The 20,226-nt window shown below is 43.5% G+C and overlaps 1 protein-coding gene across 3 annotated transcripts; it reads left to right on the top strand.

Moving 5' to 3' along the window:
• The first annotated feature begins 1,939 nt into the window (after positions 1-1,939).
• MTFR2 (mitochondrial fission regulator 2) lies at positions 1,940-15,137 on the top strand. 3 transcript variants are annotated; one of them, XM_006123854.5, is made up of 9 exons: positions 2,115-2,436; positions 4,968-5,117; positions 6,170-6,304; positions 6,695-6,799; positions 7,044-7,168; positions 8,771-8,991; positions 10,091-10,397; positions 12,566-12,746; positions 14,286-15,137. In XM_006123854.5, exons 2-9 carry the CDS (start codon positions 5,055-5,057, stop codon positions 14,382-14,384), a joined length of 1,236 nt encoding a protein of 411 aa, XP_006123916.3. In that variant the 5' UTR covers positions 2,115-2,436; positions 4,968-5,054; the 3' UTR covers positions 14,385-15,137. The 3 variants fall into 3 exon arrangements, with proteins under 3 accessions (XP_075780364.2, XP_006123916.3, XP_006123918.3); XM_075924249.2 differs by lacking the exons at positions 2,115-2,436; positions 6,170-6,304 and adding an exon at positions 1,940-2,076; XM_006123856.5 differs by lacking the exons at positions 2,115-2,436; positions 4,968-5,117 and adding an exon at positions 5,124-5,623.
• Positions 15,138-20,226: the final 5,089 nt, after the last annotated feature.

Here is a 20,226-nt window from a genome sequence, read left to right as displayed (position 1 = left end):
TTCATTCATGCTAGCATAGTATGTAGGCATCTGGGGACATGCAGAAGAGAGACCTGCCTTATCCTGAGCCAAGTTTGAATGACAGGCTGGCAGAATTATTGATCTGCTGTATAAACTTCTCATATGCCAGGAATTGGGGGATCAACAGTAGCTGTGAAAAAATGACTTCAAAATAAGCCCACGAAAATGATTGATTTCTTACCCTACCTCAATTCTTCCACACATCAAGAAAGACAAAAGATTATAAAATACGAAACAAGATGGTGAAAATGAAGCACCTAAGCACAATGTGAGACTGCCTCCAGTAACTGTCCTGCAGAAGTATACATTCCTTAGGCTGTGTCTACACTGGCATGATTTTGCGCAAAAGCATGTTGCCGGTCTACACTGGCGGGGAGTTCTTGCGCAAGAACACTTACGTTCTAATGTGTGAAATCAGTGCTTCTTGCACAAGAACTATGATGCTCCCGCTAAGCAATAAGCCCTCTTTGCGCAACTGTTCTTGCGCAAGAGGCCAGTGTAGACAGGCAACATGAATTTCTTGTACAAGAAAGCCCGATGGCTAAAATGGCCATTGGAGCTTTCTTGCACAAGAGTGTCTACACTGGCACGGATGCTCTTGTGCAAAAGCACATCTCTTGCGCAAAGGCACATGCTAGTGTAGATGCTCTTGTGCAAATACTTTAACGCAAGAAGAGTATTTGTGCAAGATCATGCCAATGTAGACATAGCCCTATTGTTTAAGACATTAGCTCAAAATAAGCCTCACACAACTGAGGCCTCCTTGCTGAGCTCCTAAGTACACTTATGCCTATCAGATTTTTAAAAAGCACTTTGAGCTAGTGACAAGAATTACTTCATCTTTAATCCAAGATCATCAGTATGAACAAGCATCATGTTAAAGGGGATTAATCCCCTCTAAGGAAACAAACTCTTACATGGCCTCATCAATCATTAAGAAAGCTGAAAAGTTCATAGGAGAGCTTATACACTCTTCCACAGCTCAGAGCCATAAATGGGGAAATGTTTCTAGGCTCTACTCTGCAAGTGATGGTGACGGCAGCAGTTGCTATGCATTGCTTTTCTCAGAATACGAAGTAGGAAGCAGAAAGACATTAAGGTAAGGAAATAAATGGGCAATGAAAAGGACTGCACTAGGAATGAATATTTTCACAAAGTGGTACACACCAGCAATACTGGATCAGACCAAGGCTATGGCTACACCGGTGGCTTCTTGTGCAAGAACATGTCCACACTACCATGTGCTTTTGCGCAAGAGCATCCATGGCAGTATACACCCTCTCTTGCGCAAGAAGGCTCTGATGGCCATTTTAGCCATAGGGCTTTCTTGCACAAAAAACCCCTGCTGCACAGCCACATTGCCTTCTTGTGCAAGAGGGCTTACATCTGTTAGAAAACAGCATAGCTCTTGTGCAAGAAGCCCTCTCTTCTGATGCCGTACTGTAGACCTTATTGTGCTAGAGCAGGTGGGTAGTGTGGATGCTCTGCAGGTTCATTTTACTACACATTTTGCTCTGAGCAGATACCCCTGAAAAACCAGTTAAGGGTTATGCTTTTTAGATGGGTAAGACACAGTACCAGTTATTTATTTAAAGAATCCAGTTAGAACTGGAGCCCATCATGGAATAGCTAGTAGTGGAATAGTCCTTGATTTTACAATGGCTCTGCTCACAAACCCTGCATCCAGGCAACAGATCTATTGCATATATTGTGAAATTGGCAGGTTTTTAGAAAAAATAAAAGTGGGGTGTCCTATTTTTAAGGGGACAGGAAGAAGAGAGCCTCCTCTTCCCTTACCCTCACTAGTATGAAGTCAGTTTATAGAAACAAGATAAGTTTCAGGTACTGCTCAACTTCAACCTCCTTCCTCGCCCGTCCTTTCTCCCAGGACTGGTCAAACCAATGACGTGATTGTGTTTCTCTTGCCTGGGTCGCCAGGAATCGGGGGCTCTCACTGACTAAGCGGAAGACAGGCTGCACTTTGCGGGGCGCGGAAATGCACAAAGCCAGCTGCAGAAGTGACGCATTTAAATGCCAGTTGCAGTCACGGGACGTGTAAGTAACTGGCGGCAGAGAGGTGCCAGAAGTACAGCGGCTTCGGCGCCCCGCTCCCCCTTGCATCAGAGCTGGGCCGGGACGGCGCACAGGCTGGGCGCTCTGTAATTACGCCGCTCAACGCAGCGGGCCGGGCGTGGAACGCGCCCCAGTCCCTAGGTGGCCTCGCCCCGCCTCGCGTGTTGCTATTGGTTCAGCCTTCGAACCCTCGCGGTCCGATCGGTGCGTCACGCACCCGACCGCTCTACCCAGTTGGCCTTGCGGCGCGCTAGTTTTGATTTGATTTTTGCCCGTTGCGCTGGCAGAGGGGGGAGGGGGCAGAGGATGGAGCTCCCGAGGCCTGGAGGCGCGCGACCCTGGGTAAGCGGGGAGGGGGATGCCCCGGCACGTCACGCACGGGGGGGGGCGCGCGAGGTCGGTCTCGGGCTCGTTTAAGCTCCGTCACCGGCCGGCTCCCTGGACTGGCGCCCCGGGCGACTCGCTGCACCGGCCCCGGGAGCCCAGCCCTAGCGTGGCGGTTGCTCTAGAGAACTGGACAGCTCCACCGGCCAGATAGCCGCGTGCGGCCAGCGTGTTGAACACCGGGGGGGGGGAGGGGCTCTCACCGGCCCCTCCCTGTGTGCGGCCCATCCCCTGCGCCCCGCGCGCCCGGCTTTCCGCATGGAAAAGCGGGGAGGGGGCGGCGGTTTGTACCGAGCTGCGTAGGGAGCACTTAGGGTAACTGCTGCTTCCGGTAGCAGTATCGGACCGGAGCGGTTCCTTACTAGGGCACCACCAGGCAGCGCTCCCGGGAGCGTACTGGGCACGGCACAAAGGGGTAGCGCGCAGGGCAATTGCCTAGCGCCCCGTGCCAGAGCAGCCTCCCACCCAAGAAGCTGAGTCATTCAGGCCTTTGCTTCAGCCCCATACGATGGGGAGCGGAGGGGGTTTGGTTTTCTGCCCTGAGCCCCAGCAAGTCCTGTGCATGGCCAAGCTTCTGAAACCTTGCAGCCCCCAGGGGGCTGCAGATCCGTGGCTGAGAACCACAGATGTAGGAGGCACTAGCCTTGCCCTAAGCCCTGTGGCCTCCCATCCGCCTTCTTCCTTCCTAGCCCTCTGGTGGCTACAAGCCTTCCAGCCCATTGTCACAGCTGGGCCTTTTCACCAGCCTGGCCCCAGGAACTGAACTCTCAGGGTAAATGGGTGCTTAAAGCAATCTTTGGAAACTCAGTGGCTGTGTCTAGACTGGCCAGTTTTTCTGCAAAATCAGCTGCTTTTGCGGAAAAACTTGCCAGCTGTCTACACTGGCCACTTGAATTTCCGCAAGAACGCTGACGATCTCGTGTAAGATTGTCAGTGTTCTTGCAGAAATACTATGCTGCTCCCGTTCGGGCAAAAGCCCTCTTGCGCAAATCATTTGCACAAGAGGGCCAGTGTAGACAGCACAGTACTATTTTGCGCAAAAAAGCCCCAATGGCTAAAATGGCGATTGGGGCTTTTTTGCGCAAAAGCTCATCTAGATTGGCACGGACACTTTTCCGCAAAAAATGCTTTTGTGGAAAAGCGTCCGTGCCAATCAAAAGCATTTGCAGAAAAGAGCATCTAAACGGAAAACTTTTCCGTGAAGCATTTGCGGAAAATCATGCCAGTCTAGACGTAGCCAGTGTCTGTGTGGTAGAGTTTTCCTGTTGCTGGTTGGGGATTTATGGGTACCTCATTCACCAGACTTCAAAACCCACGTTGTAGAGTAAAGGCTAGTCTTCAGGCAAGACTCCATGAGATGTTCCTTTTTATCACTAGCAAATAAAGGGGATAAGATAGGGCTTCTGTTACTTCAGTAAAAGTAAGCATGTTTTTTTTGTAAACCTGCAACCACTGAAATTTTCAGTGGTTACATGTTTACATGCAGGTGGTAGGTGACTCCACAGGAGCAGGTGCTCTAGCCAGTTACCAACTCCTGTAGATCTACCTCTTCCCCTCGCCTGACCTCCCTGCTGCCTCTGATACAGAGGTGGCTGCAGGTGGGAGGCAGGCAGGAGAGGGTGCTTGCGGGGAGCTGGGGAGGAGGAATAGAGGATCCCTGTGTAACTGTGAAGATTTACTGATGAGCCCAGGTTCATTGGTTAACTGTTTAAATGACTACACTGTCACATCCCTAAATAAAAGTAGCAACATTTCACAATGCTGGTGAGTAGTTTTCCCAAGTAGGGATGTTAAGAAACAGGTAATTTGTTAATCGTATAGTAGATAATTTTTTTTTTTATTGACTACACAATTAGTTAAGGGAAATTACAGTGCTCAGTACTGACTTGTGCTGGGACCGGGATCTACCCTGCTGTGGCTCTGCAGTTTAATGGAGTAAGAGCCAGATGTGCAGCAGCCTGGTTCTTAATAACTTTAAAATTCAGGGCTACAGTGTGGGTGGGGGGGATAGGTCTCTGAGCAGGGACTGAATCATGCTGCCTGACTCTTGCTATGTTTTAAATGCAGAGCCACAATGGGGGTAGGTCCCTTCCTGCAGCTCTGCATTTAAATGCACATAGTGGCTATCATTAACTGATAAGCTTTTGCATATTGGTTAATCTACTACTCCATTACATCTCTATTCCCAATATTTCTCATTTCCTTAAAAAAACCAACAACATTGACAACTCATTAGAAGAGAGAGGTCCTGTAACTGCATCTAAAATAAATGAATTTTCTTTATTTTTCAAATATTGTTGAGACCCAAGGTCAGTGGGTCTCAAGGAATGATATTATATTTAGGGGTCTAACAGTTGATGTTCTGGCTTCTCAGCTGCCTTGGGGCTTGTTCTTACTGTGATCAATGGCTATAGAAGTAAGCCATTAGTGTGTGAAAAAGCCCAAGAGGAGTTTGTCTTTTGTACTGAACTGATGATCTCTATTTACAGTTGTAGAAAGGAAGTCCTGAACTCTGCTGGGATATATATGAAACTAATGTTTATAATTAGCTTTTGACTCCTCCAACTGCTCTATAAATGGCTCTGTTGCTGAATCTCATAAGACAACTGCTGGAATACTTTGGCATACCAACTGATCAGGTAAACTTATATTACTAGTGATTAGCAATTGACTTGATACTCCTGGTTCCTGGTTATATGGTAAGCATGAGTGAAGGCGTGTGTGTGTTGTGATAGGAGATTTATGTCAGTATGTGTGAGTGGTAATGAGGGATGTGTGCTGAAGTAAGGGGTTAAATATGTTTGGGGCTATTGCATAATTTATGCACATGCCAATAAGTCTGAGTGGACATTTAACTATAATAGTTTAATTATTCTGGTAAACTTCCTTTCTTCTATGGACAAGCTGTAAGGCACATCCTGTGGTTTCACTTATCTGTTTACATTTTACCTTTATACATTAATTAGTATGTAAAGACTTCTAAGTAGCAATTCCAAACTTTTTTAGACCTTGATCATGGGAGATGTTGTGCACTTACAGTTCCTGTGGATTTCAGAAGGACTTCCAGCGATTCATCACCTGTGGATCAGGAACATAATGTCAAGAAAAACTAATGTGTCAGTCTGTTATGCAAAAACTCTTTTGGGTGTGTACTACACTGAAAATGTCCAGTACTAATTGTAGAGCCACAAGTTATAACCTTGAAGATTATTTGCTCTAGGACTGTGAAGAGTTAACAGGTAAGCATCACCCATACTGTGTGATGCTTACTAGTTATGGTTAACTGGTGGCCTATCTGTGCTGGAGCAGCCCTACCTTCCCATGTGGTAGGCCTAACCTTGCCAGAGCAACCTACCATGCCATGGATGGGGAGCACTCCAGCCACAGTGGGGGGAGAGGAGGGGAACACATATCATTAACTGATTAAATGGGATTTTATGTTCCTAATTTGCTAAGCATTTTTCAGATCTATGTGCATACTTAGACAATGTAGTAGTAAAAGCGCTATCATCTCTTGTAGGCCTCTGCTGCTACTAGTGAAACTGCACTAGTGCTAGACTAACTGTAGGAGAAGTGCTAGTAGAGAGTAATACAGAGTAGGTTGCACGGATGTGTGTGGGGGGGAGTTTTTTGGGTTTTTTTGTTTTGTTTTTTTGCTTAAAAGTTATCTGATTTAACAATATCTTTGCAGTTCATACCAATGCTGGAAGCTCATAGAGTCAATAGCAGCATTGGCCGTATGATTGAAACATGTCTTCATTCAACACCCTTCTCAAGAAGGCACTTTCAGCGGGTATATGCTGTCATAAGGAAATGTCAGGTGCAGGTATCTTAAACTTTTGTTATTTCTGCAGCCGTTTTTGCCAGCAGTGTTATGTATTTCCAGAGACAGGCTACTGTATTGATTTGTTCCTTCTGGGTCATTCAGCAGGTTTTCTAAATACCCTCCTTTCTAGGAGGTATAGTTTGTTTCATTATCTATTGGTTTTTATGTAGAATATACTGGCACATCTTCATGTATATTCCAGAAACCTGAAATACAGTCCAGGAAGAGAGAGCCTCCTAAGGCCATTTCTGAACCGTAGCTCCATATGATGGCAAACGTTTTTTGGTAGACCAATCTAAGTACATAACTGTCAGATCCCATATGGTACAATCTCTTAATGATTTTGAAGAACTGAGTTAAAAACACAGATTTCTTTTGTTTATCTTTTAGCGTATATCAGCATGGCAACGTAAGGAATATGGATCTACACGAAGCATTGTTCGTAGACTTGGGACAATTATTTCTTTAGAATCTTGTCCAAGACCTCACTTTCAGGTAAGTGTGTTATTGCTACTCTTTAACTTTTAATATATTTAAACAAGAGATCACATTTTAAATTTAACAGTGGCTTTCCTAATGTTTTTCTTTCATGACTATGGTATACATACATCTTTTCTATTCAATGTCTTTTACTTGTGTTATACTGAGTCCCTCTTATTTGAGGCAGTTTTATTGTTGAACTTAAATTCTTTACTTTGTAGAAGCCTGACTCTTTTTTTTTTTTTTTTTTTTTAATTAGATGGTCCAAGATCTGAATTCTTTGGATTATGATGAACGAAGTACAACTCCAAGCACTGTAGTTCCATCTCTTGGTGATATCCTGAGAGTGGTAAATGATGAGAGAAAAGCTAATGCTAGATTTAGGCAAGTAAAGACTGTGTTTATTTTGGTAGGAATGATTCAGGTCCTCTAGGCTTTGATACTGGCAATTGTCTAAACCTTTCTGAGTCCTAGTAAAGTTGACACTTTAGAAGTTAGCTCTTCTTCTTGAAGGGGGGGAGAGGCGGGAGCCACTGCCCATGGGGGCTTCCCATGAGCACCGGATTCCGTGGAGCTGCTTGCCTGCTACCCCACCTCCGTGTGGAATGTGAGAAGGGTAAGCAGGAGTTGGTATACACGAGAAGCCAGCTTTCAAGCCAGCTCCCCAAGTGTATTTGGCTTATGCAGAGTGCCTACCCCCGCCCCCGCATACTGCCTCCCAAAGAAGCAGGGTGTGGGAGGGAAAGTGAGAACCAATGCTTGGGGAGAAGCCAGCTTAATACAAAAGCAGCAGAGTGGAGGTGGGGTGTGTGCATGTATCAGGCAGCAGTGGGGTGGGGGAGGGTGGGCAGGCGGGGTGCTACCACAGCCCCTGTCCGCAGGGAGCTCAGGCCTCCCGTGGACAGGGGCTGCTACCCTGGAGCAGCCTCCACCTGTGGGGAGCTCGGGCCCCTCGGGAGCAGGGGCAGCAGGTGGGAGCCTGTCTGTGCAGGAACCAGTTTTTAAATCAGCTACCCTCACGGACTCGCTCCTGCTTGCCACCCTATGCTGCTGCCTTTGATACAGAGGCAGCAGCACAGGATGGCAGGAGGCTCCTAGGGAATGCGGCCAGGAATGCACTCGCTGCCAGCCCCAGCTCTGGGGACTCTTGAATAACCCTGTAACTCAAGAGTTCTCAAACTTTGTGATACCGCGACCCCCCTCTAAGTTGCTCCCACTGTCGGGACCCACAGTTTGAGAAACGTGGCTGTAACTGATGAGACTTGGTGCAGTTGTACAATTATTTAAACGATATCTAACATCTCTGGTGCTTAGGAAGCGACATGCTATAAGTTCATACATGTTTAATATTTTCTAGTTATCTATCATAAGGGCTACAATGAGTGTCGAGTACTCCTTGCAGTGCAACTGTCTTGTCCCTGAACCCATATATGTCTTCTGGGGCTATTTACATTCTTGGGAGTCTTACTGTGTCTCATCACCTTCCACACTCATTTCATTTCCTTGTTCATGCATCTAAATGTATACCTTCCCTCTTCCTGATTATACCCCAGAAAGCAATGTTTGTTAATTCTTTTCATGATATAATCATTCAGCATAACTATGGTGAAATGGTCAATTTCTGCTCCTGAGCAAATTGTCAAGTGTGTAAAAAAAAAAAAAAAAAAAAAAAAAGTGCATTTAAAAAGTGCATTTCAAGGTTTTTTTCTTACTTTTAATTTTCTTCTTACGCTTGATATTCTTTTAAAATGTTTTTATACTTAAAATACAAAATTTAGTGCTTACAAAACAATGTAGTGCAAAATGACTTTTGGAAGAGTTTAAGTTCTGAAACATTAAAGCCTAATGCTATTGTCAGTGGTGATTTATAACTTGTTCCAGTAACATAAAAATGTATTTTTAACCTAATTCTGTTTTCTTTTTGGGAGGCATAAAACTGTTCCTATTTAGTTGAAGTTTTTAAAAGTTATATTTTTATTCTCTTAGGGCTGAATCATGGGGAGAGGAAAAAATTACTGTTGACTATGATGCATCTCCAACTATAGTTTCTTTGCCAACTGTTCTAAAGAATAGAGCAGAAAAAGAAAATCTTGTGAATGAAGAAGCAATGAAAAAAATTTCTACACTTGAAAATGAGTTATCTCTTCTTCGTGCCCAGATTGCTGCAATTGTTGCAGTGCAAGGATCAAGAAATAGCAATCAATCAGGTGAGCTTATTTTTGTTTAAACTACAGTTTTTAAATGTCGAGTTTTTTCATTTTGTTTTTATGCCTATATTACATTATTTACTTATCTAAATGTCTATGAATTAAGTGAAAAAGCATATTAAATGTTGTCAATCTGTTTCTTATATTCATAAATATTTTTTTCACTCTCTTCACTTTGCAGACAGCTCATTACCTTAAAGTTGGAGTTGATTTAAATAATCTGTTCTTCTGGTGAAACTATAAGTGTATGTGTATTATTCTGCACTGTCACATGAGAGAGTGCCTGGGCCATTGATTCAATAGTCACATCCTTTATTTTTTAAGAACAAGCAAGGAGCAACCCTATATACAGTCTGCTTAGCACCCTGCTATATAAAAGATGCTTTTGACCTTTGTTTGCTTTAATATCAAAATTTGTTTGCAGTAGGTTTTTATAATGTGGCAGGGGGGAAAAAAAGCCCTTGAGCTAGAGGGTTTTCTTGATGCTGGGGAATTTGGTATGGGTTTATCTGAGTTTTAAATGGTTAATTATCATTTCCCTTGTACACAGTTGGTTATTGTGGTAGCATACCTAAAATTTAACAAAACATTCTAAAGAGCTGGACCCATGGCACAAAAGCAATTTGCTCTTCATTGGGTATGCCAGGGGCTACTGGATCAATGAGAATTGTGCATGTGGAGGGAGAGACTTCTTGGGGGGATGGGCGCGTGCGCGCGCGCGTGTGTGTGTGTGTGTGTGTGTTTTAAATTATATGGTCACATACAGTTTTTCCTCAACAGAAACCCTGCCTCATTCAGTGCATAGACTGGATCTACAAATGGATAGAATTAAGGTTGCAAAGACAGTCTTAAATCTGGCATTTCTTAAGTTTTGACTGCTTGATTTTGAAAACTAACCTTTTAATTAACAGTTCTTTTTCTTTTAATATCATCATTTCTAGTAGCACCATGTTGTGCTTGGCATTTTAAGAAAAAACAGTCCTCAGATCAGTATCTTACAATATAACCCAGATGCCTTGGACTTGGTTTGATCTTCTCAGACTTTAAGTAAATCATTATCTTAATTTAAAAAAAAAATAATGCTTATTTTCTTTCATAGGGTCAGAAGCCTTAAATTCATTTGGCACTCCAGATGGTTCTTTCCCTGTGCCCGCAATGACTTCTACACCATTGTTCACTGCACCGGATTGCTTTGTAATTCCTCCACCTCCTCCACTTCCCTCCATAGTACCATCTGCCTTTGATGCCAGTAATTCAGCAATTAAACTTATTAAACAACGTCGGGCTGCAAATAAGGCCAGCTCAACAGCTGTTGGCAATACTGAACACCAGAATACTGAGGGTGTTCTTAGTATGATGGATGTTCTGAAAGATATAAACAAGATCCGACTGCGAGTTGTTGAAAAGTAAGTTGACTTAAATGTGTATATAAGGTGAACCAAAAATATGCTGGCCCCACAATATTTAGGTAGATGCAGATAATGCTGGGATGGAAATCTCTTTAATGGATAGATGCTCATGACAACTGTCTGAGATGATAGAATAATAGAACTGAAAAGGACTTCTGCGAGGTCTTCTAGTCTAGTTTCTGCCACACAAGGTGGGGCTGAGTATTAGACCAGGGCTGGGCAAAATACAGACCATGGGCCACATCCAGCCCACCAAGCCACCAGTTGTGGCCTGCAGACACAGCAGGGAGCCTCAGCTCCTTGCCTGCCCTACCTCCTGCACACCACTCAGAAAAGTGGCTGTGGGGCCCTGTTTTTCAATTAACAACTGTGAGCCTGGGAAAGTGGGGAGAGGCTTCATGTCCTGCCTATGCCTCCAGCACAATCGCATTGGCCAGAAACAGACCAACGGGAGCTGCCTGTTTGAAGAACAGGCAGCACGCAAAACACTCCTCCTGTCAGGCTTCCTGCTGTTTATAGACCCACATGGCCCCTTGCAGCCAGTGTAGGGCTGGGACAGTAAGGGAGTCTGCCTCAGAAACCTGCTAGGCTGCTGGCCGGGAGTCACCCAAATAAGTCTCCCAGCCAGAGCCCACTTCTGGCACCCCACTACCTCCCTCCATCCAACCCTCTGCCTCTCTACCCCACATAACCCTAAGCCTCTGCTCCTCCTCCTTCACTCATCCCCCCACTCAGACCTTGCACCCTAATCCCCAAATCTCCAGACTAGGTCATAACACAAATCCCTGCATTCCCTCCTGCACCTCTGTCCCAAGTCACAACTGCCTCCACCCAAACACCTTCCAGACTCCACACCCCTCCTACACTCCAGTCCCTTAGTGCAGCCTCCCATCTTCACTCAACCTCCATCCCAAACCCCACACCATCTCCATTAATATCATGGAAGAATGCAGTCATTGACCACTTTCCAAATTCGTGACACCCAGGCTCCCCCATCAAAAATTGTCTTGATCTATACTCTTCCTGACAGATATGTCTTAAACTACCTATCTTAAACTGATCTGAACAAACTTTTGAGTGCACTGTGAAAAAACAATTCCTTGGGGAAATATTGGAAAACTAACAGTACAGGCAAAATACAACTAATTCTAACTTTGAAGATTTCAAAAATATTATGCTTGTGTATTAATTTATCTGAAGATTTTACTGACTCTAGAACCAAGTTCTTCAGTTTAAAAACTAAGAATTATTTGTAGCACATGGTTTTGGTCAAAATGCTAAATATATGTGATCATATAACCTAGGATTATTAAATATTTGTGCAACTGATATCTTGTGTTCAGAACCAAACTGCTCTTTTAGATGCGATACATAGGGTACTGAATTGGAATAAAAATATATTCTATGGAAGTAGGCTAACAGCTGTTTAGAGATCACCTAAAGAGTAAAACAATTTAATGTATATAAGAAAAGAGAGTGAAATCTTGACCCCAGTTGTCAGTGAGAATTTTCAGTGGGGCCAGGATTTCACTGAGGCCAGGATAGGGATGTAAATGGTTAAATGTTTAATATAACTGGTTAACTGATTGAATGGGGCCAGAGTGGGCAGGCCACTCCAGCCTAGTCCCTTTGCCCACCATGGTGGGGCTGGACTCAAATTGCTTAAGCCCCTGACACTGCCTTGCATCTGCTGAGTTTCTGGGAGCCCTCTTGCACACCTAACCCCAATGGGATACTCACATTAGGTGTTCCCTCTACCTATCTCATTTGCAGGGACTAAAATGGTATGTGTGCTGTGAGCACACTTAGTCCACACAAAAGGCAGCCAGGGGCAAGCAGGTTAGGAATTTTTGTGGCTGGCTTGCTGATTCAGAATACCAGTGGATTGGGCACTCACCTGGGATGTGACCGACCTGATTTCAAGTGCCTGTTTTGTATCGGGCAGAGGAGGAATTTGAACTTGGGTCTCTTGTAGGGATGTGAATGGCTAGCCAGTTATCTGGTAAGCATCATCCTTATTAGGTGATAGTTACCAAGTAATGGTTAACTAGTTACCCGGGAGCAGTCCCTACCCGTGGCAAGGTCCGCGTAGAGAGCTGCTCCTTACTCCAGGACCAGCATTCTATTTTTGTGCACTGTATGCAGTTTGTCTTTGCTCTTTGTAGGTCACCTGGTGGTACACCTCTTCCTAAGACAAGAAAAAGGCGGAGTTCTCAGTGGGACCCAGCAGCCCTAATAGCTCATGCTCTAAAGCAGAAATTTGCACATCAAAGTGGCAATGATTCGTTGGACAAAGAAAACAGATCTTGTGATACCTCTCCCTTTTCCAGTCCAGAAGCCCCAATGGTAAGCTCTTATTTACTCTCTCACTCCCCCCCCCCAAAAACAATCAATAATCCCTTCTCCTGCTTAGAAGGAAAAATTATGGCTGTGTTGTGAGGAGTGTTTAATAGATTGTGAACAATATTTTTGCCCATAAAGCAGTATGCAGAGGCTGACATAACTTAGCCCCTGACTGGCTATGCTATGTGTTATGTCAGGACCTGCCCAGCTGCTGGAGTAGCTCATGATTAGGAGGGCACAAAGGTGGTTTAAAGCCAGTATAGTTCATCCCTACCCACTGCCCTCTTACCCTTAACCTGAATATTCTGTGTGGTGCCTCTTAGAAGTGCAATACAGAATCTCATATTTCATGTATTGGTGTTCAGCAACGTTATTTTAAATCTGTTTTGAAAAATACCTTACACAATTCCAAAGCATGTTGTGGAACATCAGAAATTCTCTTGCAGCTGCCATCACATTCATGGATGGTTGATTGGTTGACTAAAGATAGGATTGATGATCCAATTTTCCAGTGAAGCTAAACATTCTCAGGAAGACTGTCTGTATTTACATCCTTTACCATAAACGTGTATTTTTGTAATTTTGCACTGAACTTGAGTAAAATTTGATATAAGAACAGTCTTCATTTTACAGATCATAATGTGAACTGGGGATGTAAAAGTGTAACTGTGTAAATAGTTAACCAATAAGCATGAACTTATTGGTTTCTTTTATGGTTAGATGCTGGCTCCCCCATGGCATCTGCAGTTTAAAAGTTAATAAAAGTTACTACAGAGCTCAAAGCAGGGAGCCAGGTGTACTGCGGGCTTTGCAGAGCACAAAGTACATGTAACCGCTAGGATTTTTTACAGTTACATTTTAAAACAAATTTTTACATCCCTAAATTGCAACCAGTTGTATGTTTAATTTTGTTCAATTTCAATAAAAACTTAGCTTAATAAAATAAACTAGAAATTCACAGACAAAATCTGAATTGTATTTCAGAGATATAGAGACTTTCTATTAGGTAAACATCATGACTGATCTCAAATACAAACATCACAGAACTGATTGATCCCAGAACAAATTGAGTCAAATTGTTGGAAAACTGCGTAACTAAGTTCATGCAAGACAATTGAACTTAATTTGTCAGCTTTTAAGGCCTGTTGTCCAGCTAGGTTCCCATCAACTGAGTATGGGAGGGGGCACACATCTGCATTAGTCTATTCAAAATTTCTATGCTGCTAAAAAAGCAAATAAGTTGTTGAGTTTATCTAAGGTCTGATACAGAAGTAATAGTAAGCCTTTTTATTTAATCTGGAGTATTCATGCTTTTTATTTTTAATAATGTTGAATGTTTATTTTTGTGTTAAGTAAACACTTATACACATGAAAAGGATTGCTTAACTTCAGAAAACCTTTATGGGTTTCATTTTTTCCCAGGCTGGGGAAAACTGCAGCAGTCCTTCCAGTCTCCACTATTGTTATGTTGAAAATTTTATTCTTCTCCTGTTGTATAGTCTTAGATATTTTATAGAATTAAAATTATTTTGATTGTTTTAGGTTGGATGTAAAATTTTGAAGCCAAGCTCAAAGGACAACCCCATAAAAACTAAGGAAATAACACAGGTATCAACAGGGAAAGGAAGGGTAAATATTTAACTGGTGGTGCCACGTGGAAAAACCCAGCAACTTGCATGCTTGAGAGGCAGGACCACTTCAGGAGCAATTTCATAAAATGTACACTGGGATATACATCGCTTCCATGTTCCAGGAGCTGTGCTTTCTAAAACTACCTCTTTTGATTGAGTATCCAACAGCCAAGCTTGTCAGTGTGTTGTCTGCTTATAAAAAATACTTTATTGGCATTCATTGCTTTATAGTTGCAGACCAGAATGTATGAAGCTAAGTTTTTGGATGCTCTGAATGGAAAGCCCAGGGATGCAGATCATATAAAAAAGATTGGATGTTTCTCAGGGTGGAGAGTGAAGTACATGTGGGAGTGTAGAAATAAAATATTAATAGCTCTGCAAATTAAGTTTTAAGCAAGTGTATACCATGTAATCAATATTAATGTGAGAATAGTGGGTCCCCCTGAGCTTTATTATATTTTCCTAAAGCAATTCAGTATTCCATGCACAAACAGTCTCTTAACTTACTATGGATCTACAGAGAAGACCTTCTTAATATGTATGTAGTGATATGACATACCAGTCTTGTCACATATGAGCTGCCTAGTGTGAGAGAAATTTGTGCTGTGTGGCGGCTCTGGAGAGACTTTGGCTTTAAGAAGCATAGTCTAAATTCATTATATAAATATACATTGACTATGGCTTGTTTCCCTTTTGCTTCCCTATTTTAGGTAGGGGTTTTTTTTGTACATAGTTTATAAAATAAATTTTCCTTTATGTAATTGGTGGTGGTGTCTGGTATATCATTTGCAAATTCATTATTTTAGGGTTTGGTTTTTTTATTTCTTGTGCTGCCACAGTTTTTTAAAAGATTTGGTCAACTTTTTTATTAAATTAAGCATGCCCTCTAACAGACAGTGAAAAGAGGAAAGGTAGAGCTAGAGCCGTGGTCACCAACTGGTTGATTGCGATCAACTGGTTGATCGCGAGGCCTCGACAAGTCGATCGCGAGGCGTTCAAGCCCTCCTATGGCCCCCCCCACCCCCGAGAAGCCCCACTACCTACCTCCAGTGAAAATGGAGGTAGTGCCAGCTTCCCGTGGGGTGGGCGGAAGTCCTGCAGTTTCGCGCCACTTCTGGGTGTTCCGGAAGTGCGCTGGATGCTCCCCTCCCCAAGTTCTTTGGCATGCCAGGAACTTGCCTGGGGGAGTCCCCAGAGGAGGCACGCGGGGGCTTCCCTGCGCTGCAGGAGGGGTGAGTTGCCCCAAGAGGAGGCGCGCGCGGGGGCTTTCCTGCACCGCGGGAGGGGGACTTGGCCTCGGAGGAGGCAGGCATGGGGGCTTCCCTCCTCTGCGGGACGGGGGGGGGGAGGAGTCCTGGGAGGAGGCTGGGGGAGGGGATTTCCTGCCCCCACCCCAGCACCCTGTCCCCTCCCCCCGGCACCCTCTCTCCTGTCTCCTGCTGCAGAACCCTGCTCCTTCCCCAGTACCATGTCCCCCTGCTCCCACCAGCATAGTTGGGGCCACAGTAGTGAGGCTTGGAATTTTTTTGGGAGGGTGTCTGTGTGTGTGTGGGGGGGTGTTTGCATCTCTATTGTGTGGCCCCAACAGACTTTTCTGTGGGTCAGTGACCCCTTGACTCAAAACAGGTTCTCTGCCCTTCTCATAAATAAAGAAAATGCAGAAACTTTTTGTGTTTAACATAGTATTTTATTTAAAAATGAAGCCTGGCCCAAAAAAACCCCAGTTTGGGCCAAGCCCCCATCTGGCCACAGCATAATAACACTCCTGCACGCCCCAGGCCCTAGATCTGAGCCTATCATACACTGAAACCCCCTGCCCTGAGCCCCTCATATACCCCAACTCAAATTCCTGCATCCTCACAGCCACGAGCCTGTGGCTTGCTTAGTACTGCAACCCTCCATCTGAACCCAACACACCCCAGCCTGGAGCCTTCTCCCTGAGCCAGCATCCCCTTCTCTACCACCTCCTGCATTCAGATTTCCTCCCAGAGCTTGCACCTCTCACTCCTTTCCACACCCAAATACCTCATTTCCACCTCAGAGCCCGCACCTCCTGTCTCAACCCAGTGAGGGTATGGCTAGATGGCAGGAGTTTTTCAAGGATTCCAGAGATATCCTGGAAAAACACTTCCACATCCAGGGATGCATTTGTTCTGCCTTTTTTTAGTGGAAGAGCAAACATGCTCTTTCGGTAACCCCTATATTCCTCGTTTCACGAGGAATAAGGGGGATTCCAAAAGAAGGGTTTTTTCTAACATTTGGTCCAGTCTAGACAGGCCAAATGTTGGAAAAACCTCTTCCTACAGAAGAACTGCGGGGGGAAAGTGGCAGTGTAGCGTGTATAAGGGCTGGGGATAGCAAGAGATGGAGAGGAGGAGAATAGAGAGGGTGGGGCTTCAAGGAAAGGGTGAGGTCTTGGGGGAAGGATGGAACAGTAGATCTTGGCTTGTTCTGAGATTTAAAAAGTGATCTTGGGTGAAAGGGTTGGAGACCACTGAGCTAGAATATAATCTCTCTCTCCTACCAGAATATTTGGGGAGGAAGCCTTTTAGTTATAAATTCAATAAAGGTATCATCATTGTCCTTCATGCCCAGTGGTGTATGGGGCAGCAACAAAGGTCCTCCACTTCTCTCTGTCTCTGACCATCCTCTCAATAGTGCCCCAAGTGTAATTCATGCTCTTCATTTCTACTTCAGTGGTCCGGCGCCATGTTGTCTTGGGTCGTCCTCATTTCCGCTTCCCTTCAGGGGTCCAGTGCACAGCAATTTTTGTGAAGGAGTGTCCATCTTTCCTGAGCACGTGCCCAATGCATCTCCAGCATCTTTTTATAATGATGGTAGCCATTCTTGTTTACACCGAGCAAACAAGTCCTGATTTGAAATTATTCTTGGCCAAAATATACAGAGGATCCTCCAAAGACTTCTGGTGTGAAAAGTCAACAATGTATCGAGATCGTACTCTGTCATCCACCAGCATTCTGATCCCTGTAATAGTGTTGATAAAACATAGCTCTGATAAAACTTCAGTTTGGTATAGATGCTGTACTGTGATGACTTCCATACAGCATTCAGACTCATGAAGACATTTCTGGTTTTACTGAGTCTGCTCTTGATATCACTTCTGACGCCTCCGTCTTGCCTGATAATACTACCCAAGTATGTGAAGCTCTCTGTGATAGGTAGGTTGTGGCCATCGATCTTAACTGATGCTGGTGCCTCAATATTTAGGGTCATGAATTCTGTTGTCTTCTGGCTAACTTTTAGTCCAATCTGTTTTCTGAAGGTGCAGAGTCGATAAAGTATGCTTGATATTTATAAAGTGGAAGTGATTCTTCAAGTTTTTTGTCTGCCAATATGCTAGTACCAGTGTTCAGTGCCCAAGTGGATTTTGTTTCACCCAGCTTCAGGTGGAACTCTGAAACTAGCCTGACTAGCTTGCATAGGGTGAGCAGGCCTCTGGGCTCAAGGTTAGAAGAGACAGGGGGCCCATAACTGTTAAGTTTATTTGAGCTTTCTGTTTCCGAGGAAGAGGGTCAATGTTGTGAGTTGCTTTAGGAGCAGATCTCAAATCTGGCCTGCCTTGTTGTGGAAGTAGTATTGGTCTTCAGCACATGCAAATTGTTATGGGTAGTACTGATTTCCTCATGCTTGATGTCAGAGTTAAATGATTTGTCCTTACTTTGAATCTCATGGTTTATCATTTGATTTTACATCACAATTTCTTTGCTTTGTTTTATCTGTTTGTGGTTCAACACAGATTTTTTTTGTTTACACTATGAAAATGTTCAGATGTAAGTTGTATTAGTCAGTGATGGCATGTCACACTTTTTTTTTTTTTTTTTTGATGTATAGGATTTCCTTCAATAATTCTGTTAGCTGAGCTAAGTTTTCCCTTTTTTGAGGCCAGGTTTACATTACATCCAGAAGGTTGGCTTAAGGTATGCAACCCCAGCTACATAAATAACTTAGCTGGAGTTGAGGTACCTTAAGCTGAGCTTGGCATAATCTCCACAGTGAGAGGTTGAGGGGAGAAACACTTTTGTTGACTTCCCTTACTCTTCATGAAAGCAATGGGGGCATCCTCAGCATTTGATTCAGCAGAGCTTTACTAGACCTGCAAAATTGAATCCTGGAAGATTGATCGCCAGAGCATTGATCCTTCTAAGTGGAGATGTGACCTGAGAGAATGGATATCCCTCCTCCCCACTTTGGGAAATGCAGAGAGTAGCTTTATGACAACAATGCTTACATTTCTAGTCAGGCTAATGTCCCCTTCACGAAAGCTCAGAACTTCAAAAAATCGTGTGTGTGTGTGGAGGGGGGATGTCAGCAAATTCTGCAGTGCTGAAAAAAACATGCACAAATATATTCAACACAGTTTTGTATGTGAATTGCAGACATAACCACAAGAGGGCAGTGTGATACCAGTATAATATCAAAGGTAGTTTTGTTTTTTATGGCAGTAGGTCTCTCCTAATAGCAAAACCGTTACCTTCTGTCTTGTCTTTTAGCTGTATTCTAGATCTCACATAGGCATGCTAAAGTTCTCTAGAGATGCATGCTAATGGCTTTAAACAAACAGTATTTATGATGAACCATATTTATGTGTGCTGAGATTAGTAAGAAGTATATTTAAAGCTAAATTATTCTCTCTGAACTAAACATCAGATCTACTGTTTCGCTCTCTATGTATTTAGAAGCTTCAGTGGGGTTGCAGAGTTAGTCTGTAACAGGAAAAGCTTAAAAAACAAAGAGTCTAGTAGTACCTTAAAGACTAACACAACATTTAGAGCCCTCACTGCCACCAATATATTTTGTGTATGTAGACATCAGAGTAGATACTGAGATTCCCATGCAGAGTCAAAGGAGAGAACTGAGCAGCCTAAAGTGATTTGTCTTACTATAGAGAGAAAAGGGGGAACCCTTACAATTTATAACAGAGAAAGAAGGGAGCGGGAGGAGAAAGTACTTGTCAATTGTGGTACCGGTGCTAATGAGGCTGAGTCTCCTGGAAGTGTCCCATATTTCAAAGTTTTTATCACTGCCTAAAACTGCTGCAACCTTAAAAAAAAAACCCATAACTAGTAACTTTATTCCAGTGCTAAACCTCCCTTGCTGCAATTTAAGCCCATTGCTTCTTGTTGTATCATCAGAGGTTAAGAAGAATACATTTTCTCCCTCAATTTTGTAACACCCTTTTAGGTACTTGAAGACTGTTATGTTCCCTCTCAATCAACTCTTTTCCAGACTCTCCCACTCGTTCAATCTTCCATCATAAGTTATGTTTTCTAGACACTTAATCATTTTTGTTGCTCTTTTCTGGACCTTCTCCTATTTGTCCACATCTTTCTTAAAATGTGGCGCCCCCAACTGGACACTATTCCATTTGAGGCCTAATCAGTGCAGAGTAGAGCAGAAGAATTTTCTCATATCTCGCTTACAACATTCCTGTTGGTATATCCCAGAATGATGTTTGCCTTTTTAGCACTTGTCACATTGCTGACTCATGTATAGCTTGTTATCCACTACAACCCCCTAGATCTCTTTCTGGAGTACTTCTTCCTAGACAATCATTTCCCATTTTGTATGTGTGAAACTGATTGTTCCTTCCTAAGTTGGTACTTTGCATTTGTTCTTATTGAATTTCATACTATTTACCTCAGAACATTTCTCCAGCTTATCTAGATCATTTTACATTTATAATCCTATTTTCCAAAACACTTGCAATCTCCTCCTGGTTTAGTATCATCCACAAATGTTACAAGTGTACTCTCTGTGCCATTATCTAAATCAGGGCTACTCAACATTGGAAGCTCTGAGGGCCACAGTGATACTCTCAGCACATGCCGAGG

Source organism: Pelodiscus sinensis, chromosome 3 (genome assembly GCF_052426305.1).
Source record: "Pelodiscus sinensis isolate ZL-2025 chromosome 3, ASM5242630v1, whole genome shotgun sequence".
In the NCBI taxonomy this organism is placed as follows: Eukaryota; Metazoa; Chordata; order Testudines; family Trionychidae; genus Pelodiscus; species Pelodiscus sinensis.
Note: the sequence above shows the minus strand (reverse complement) of the source record. Positions and strands in the feature narration are given on the sequence as shown.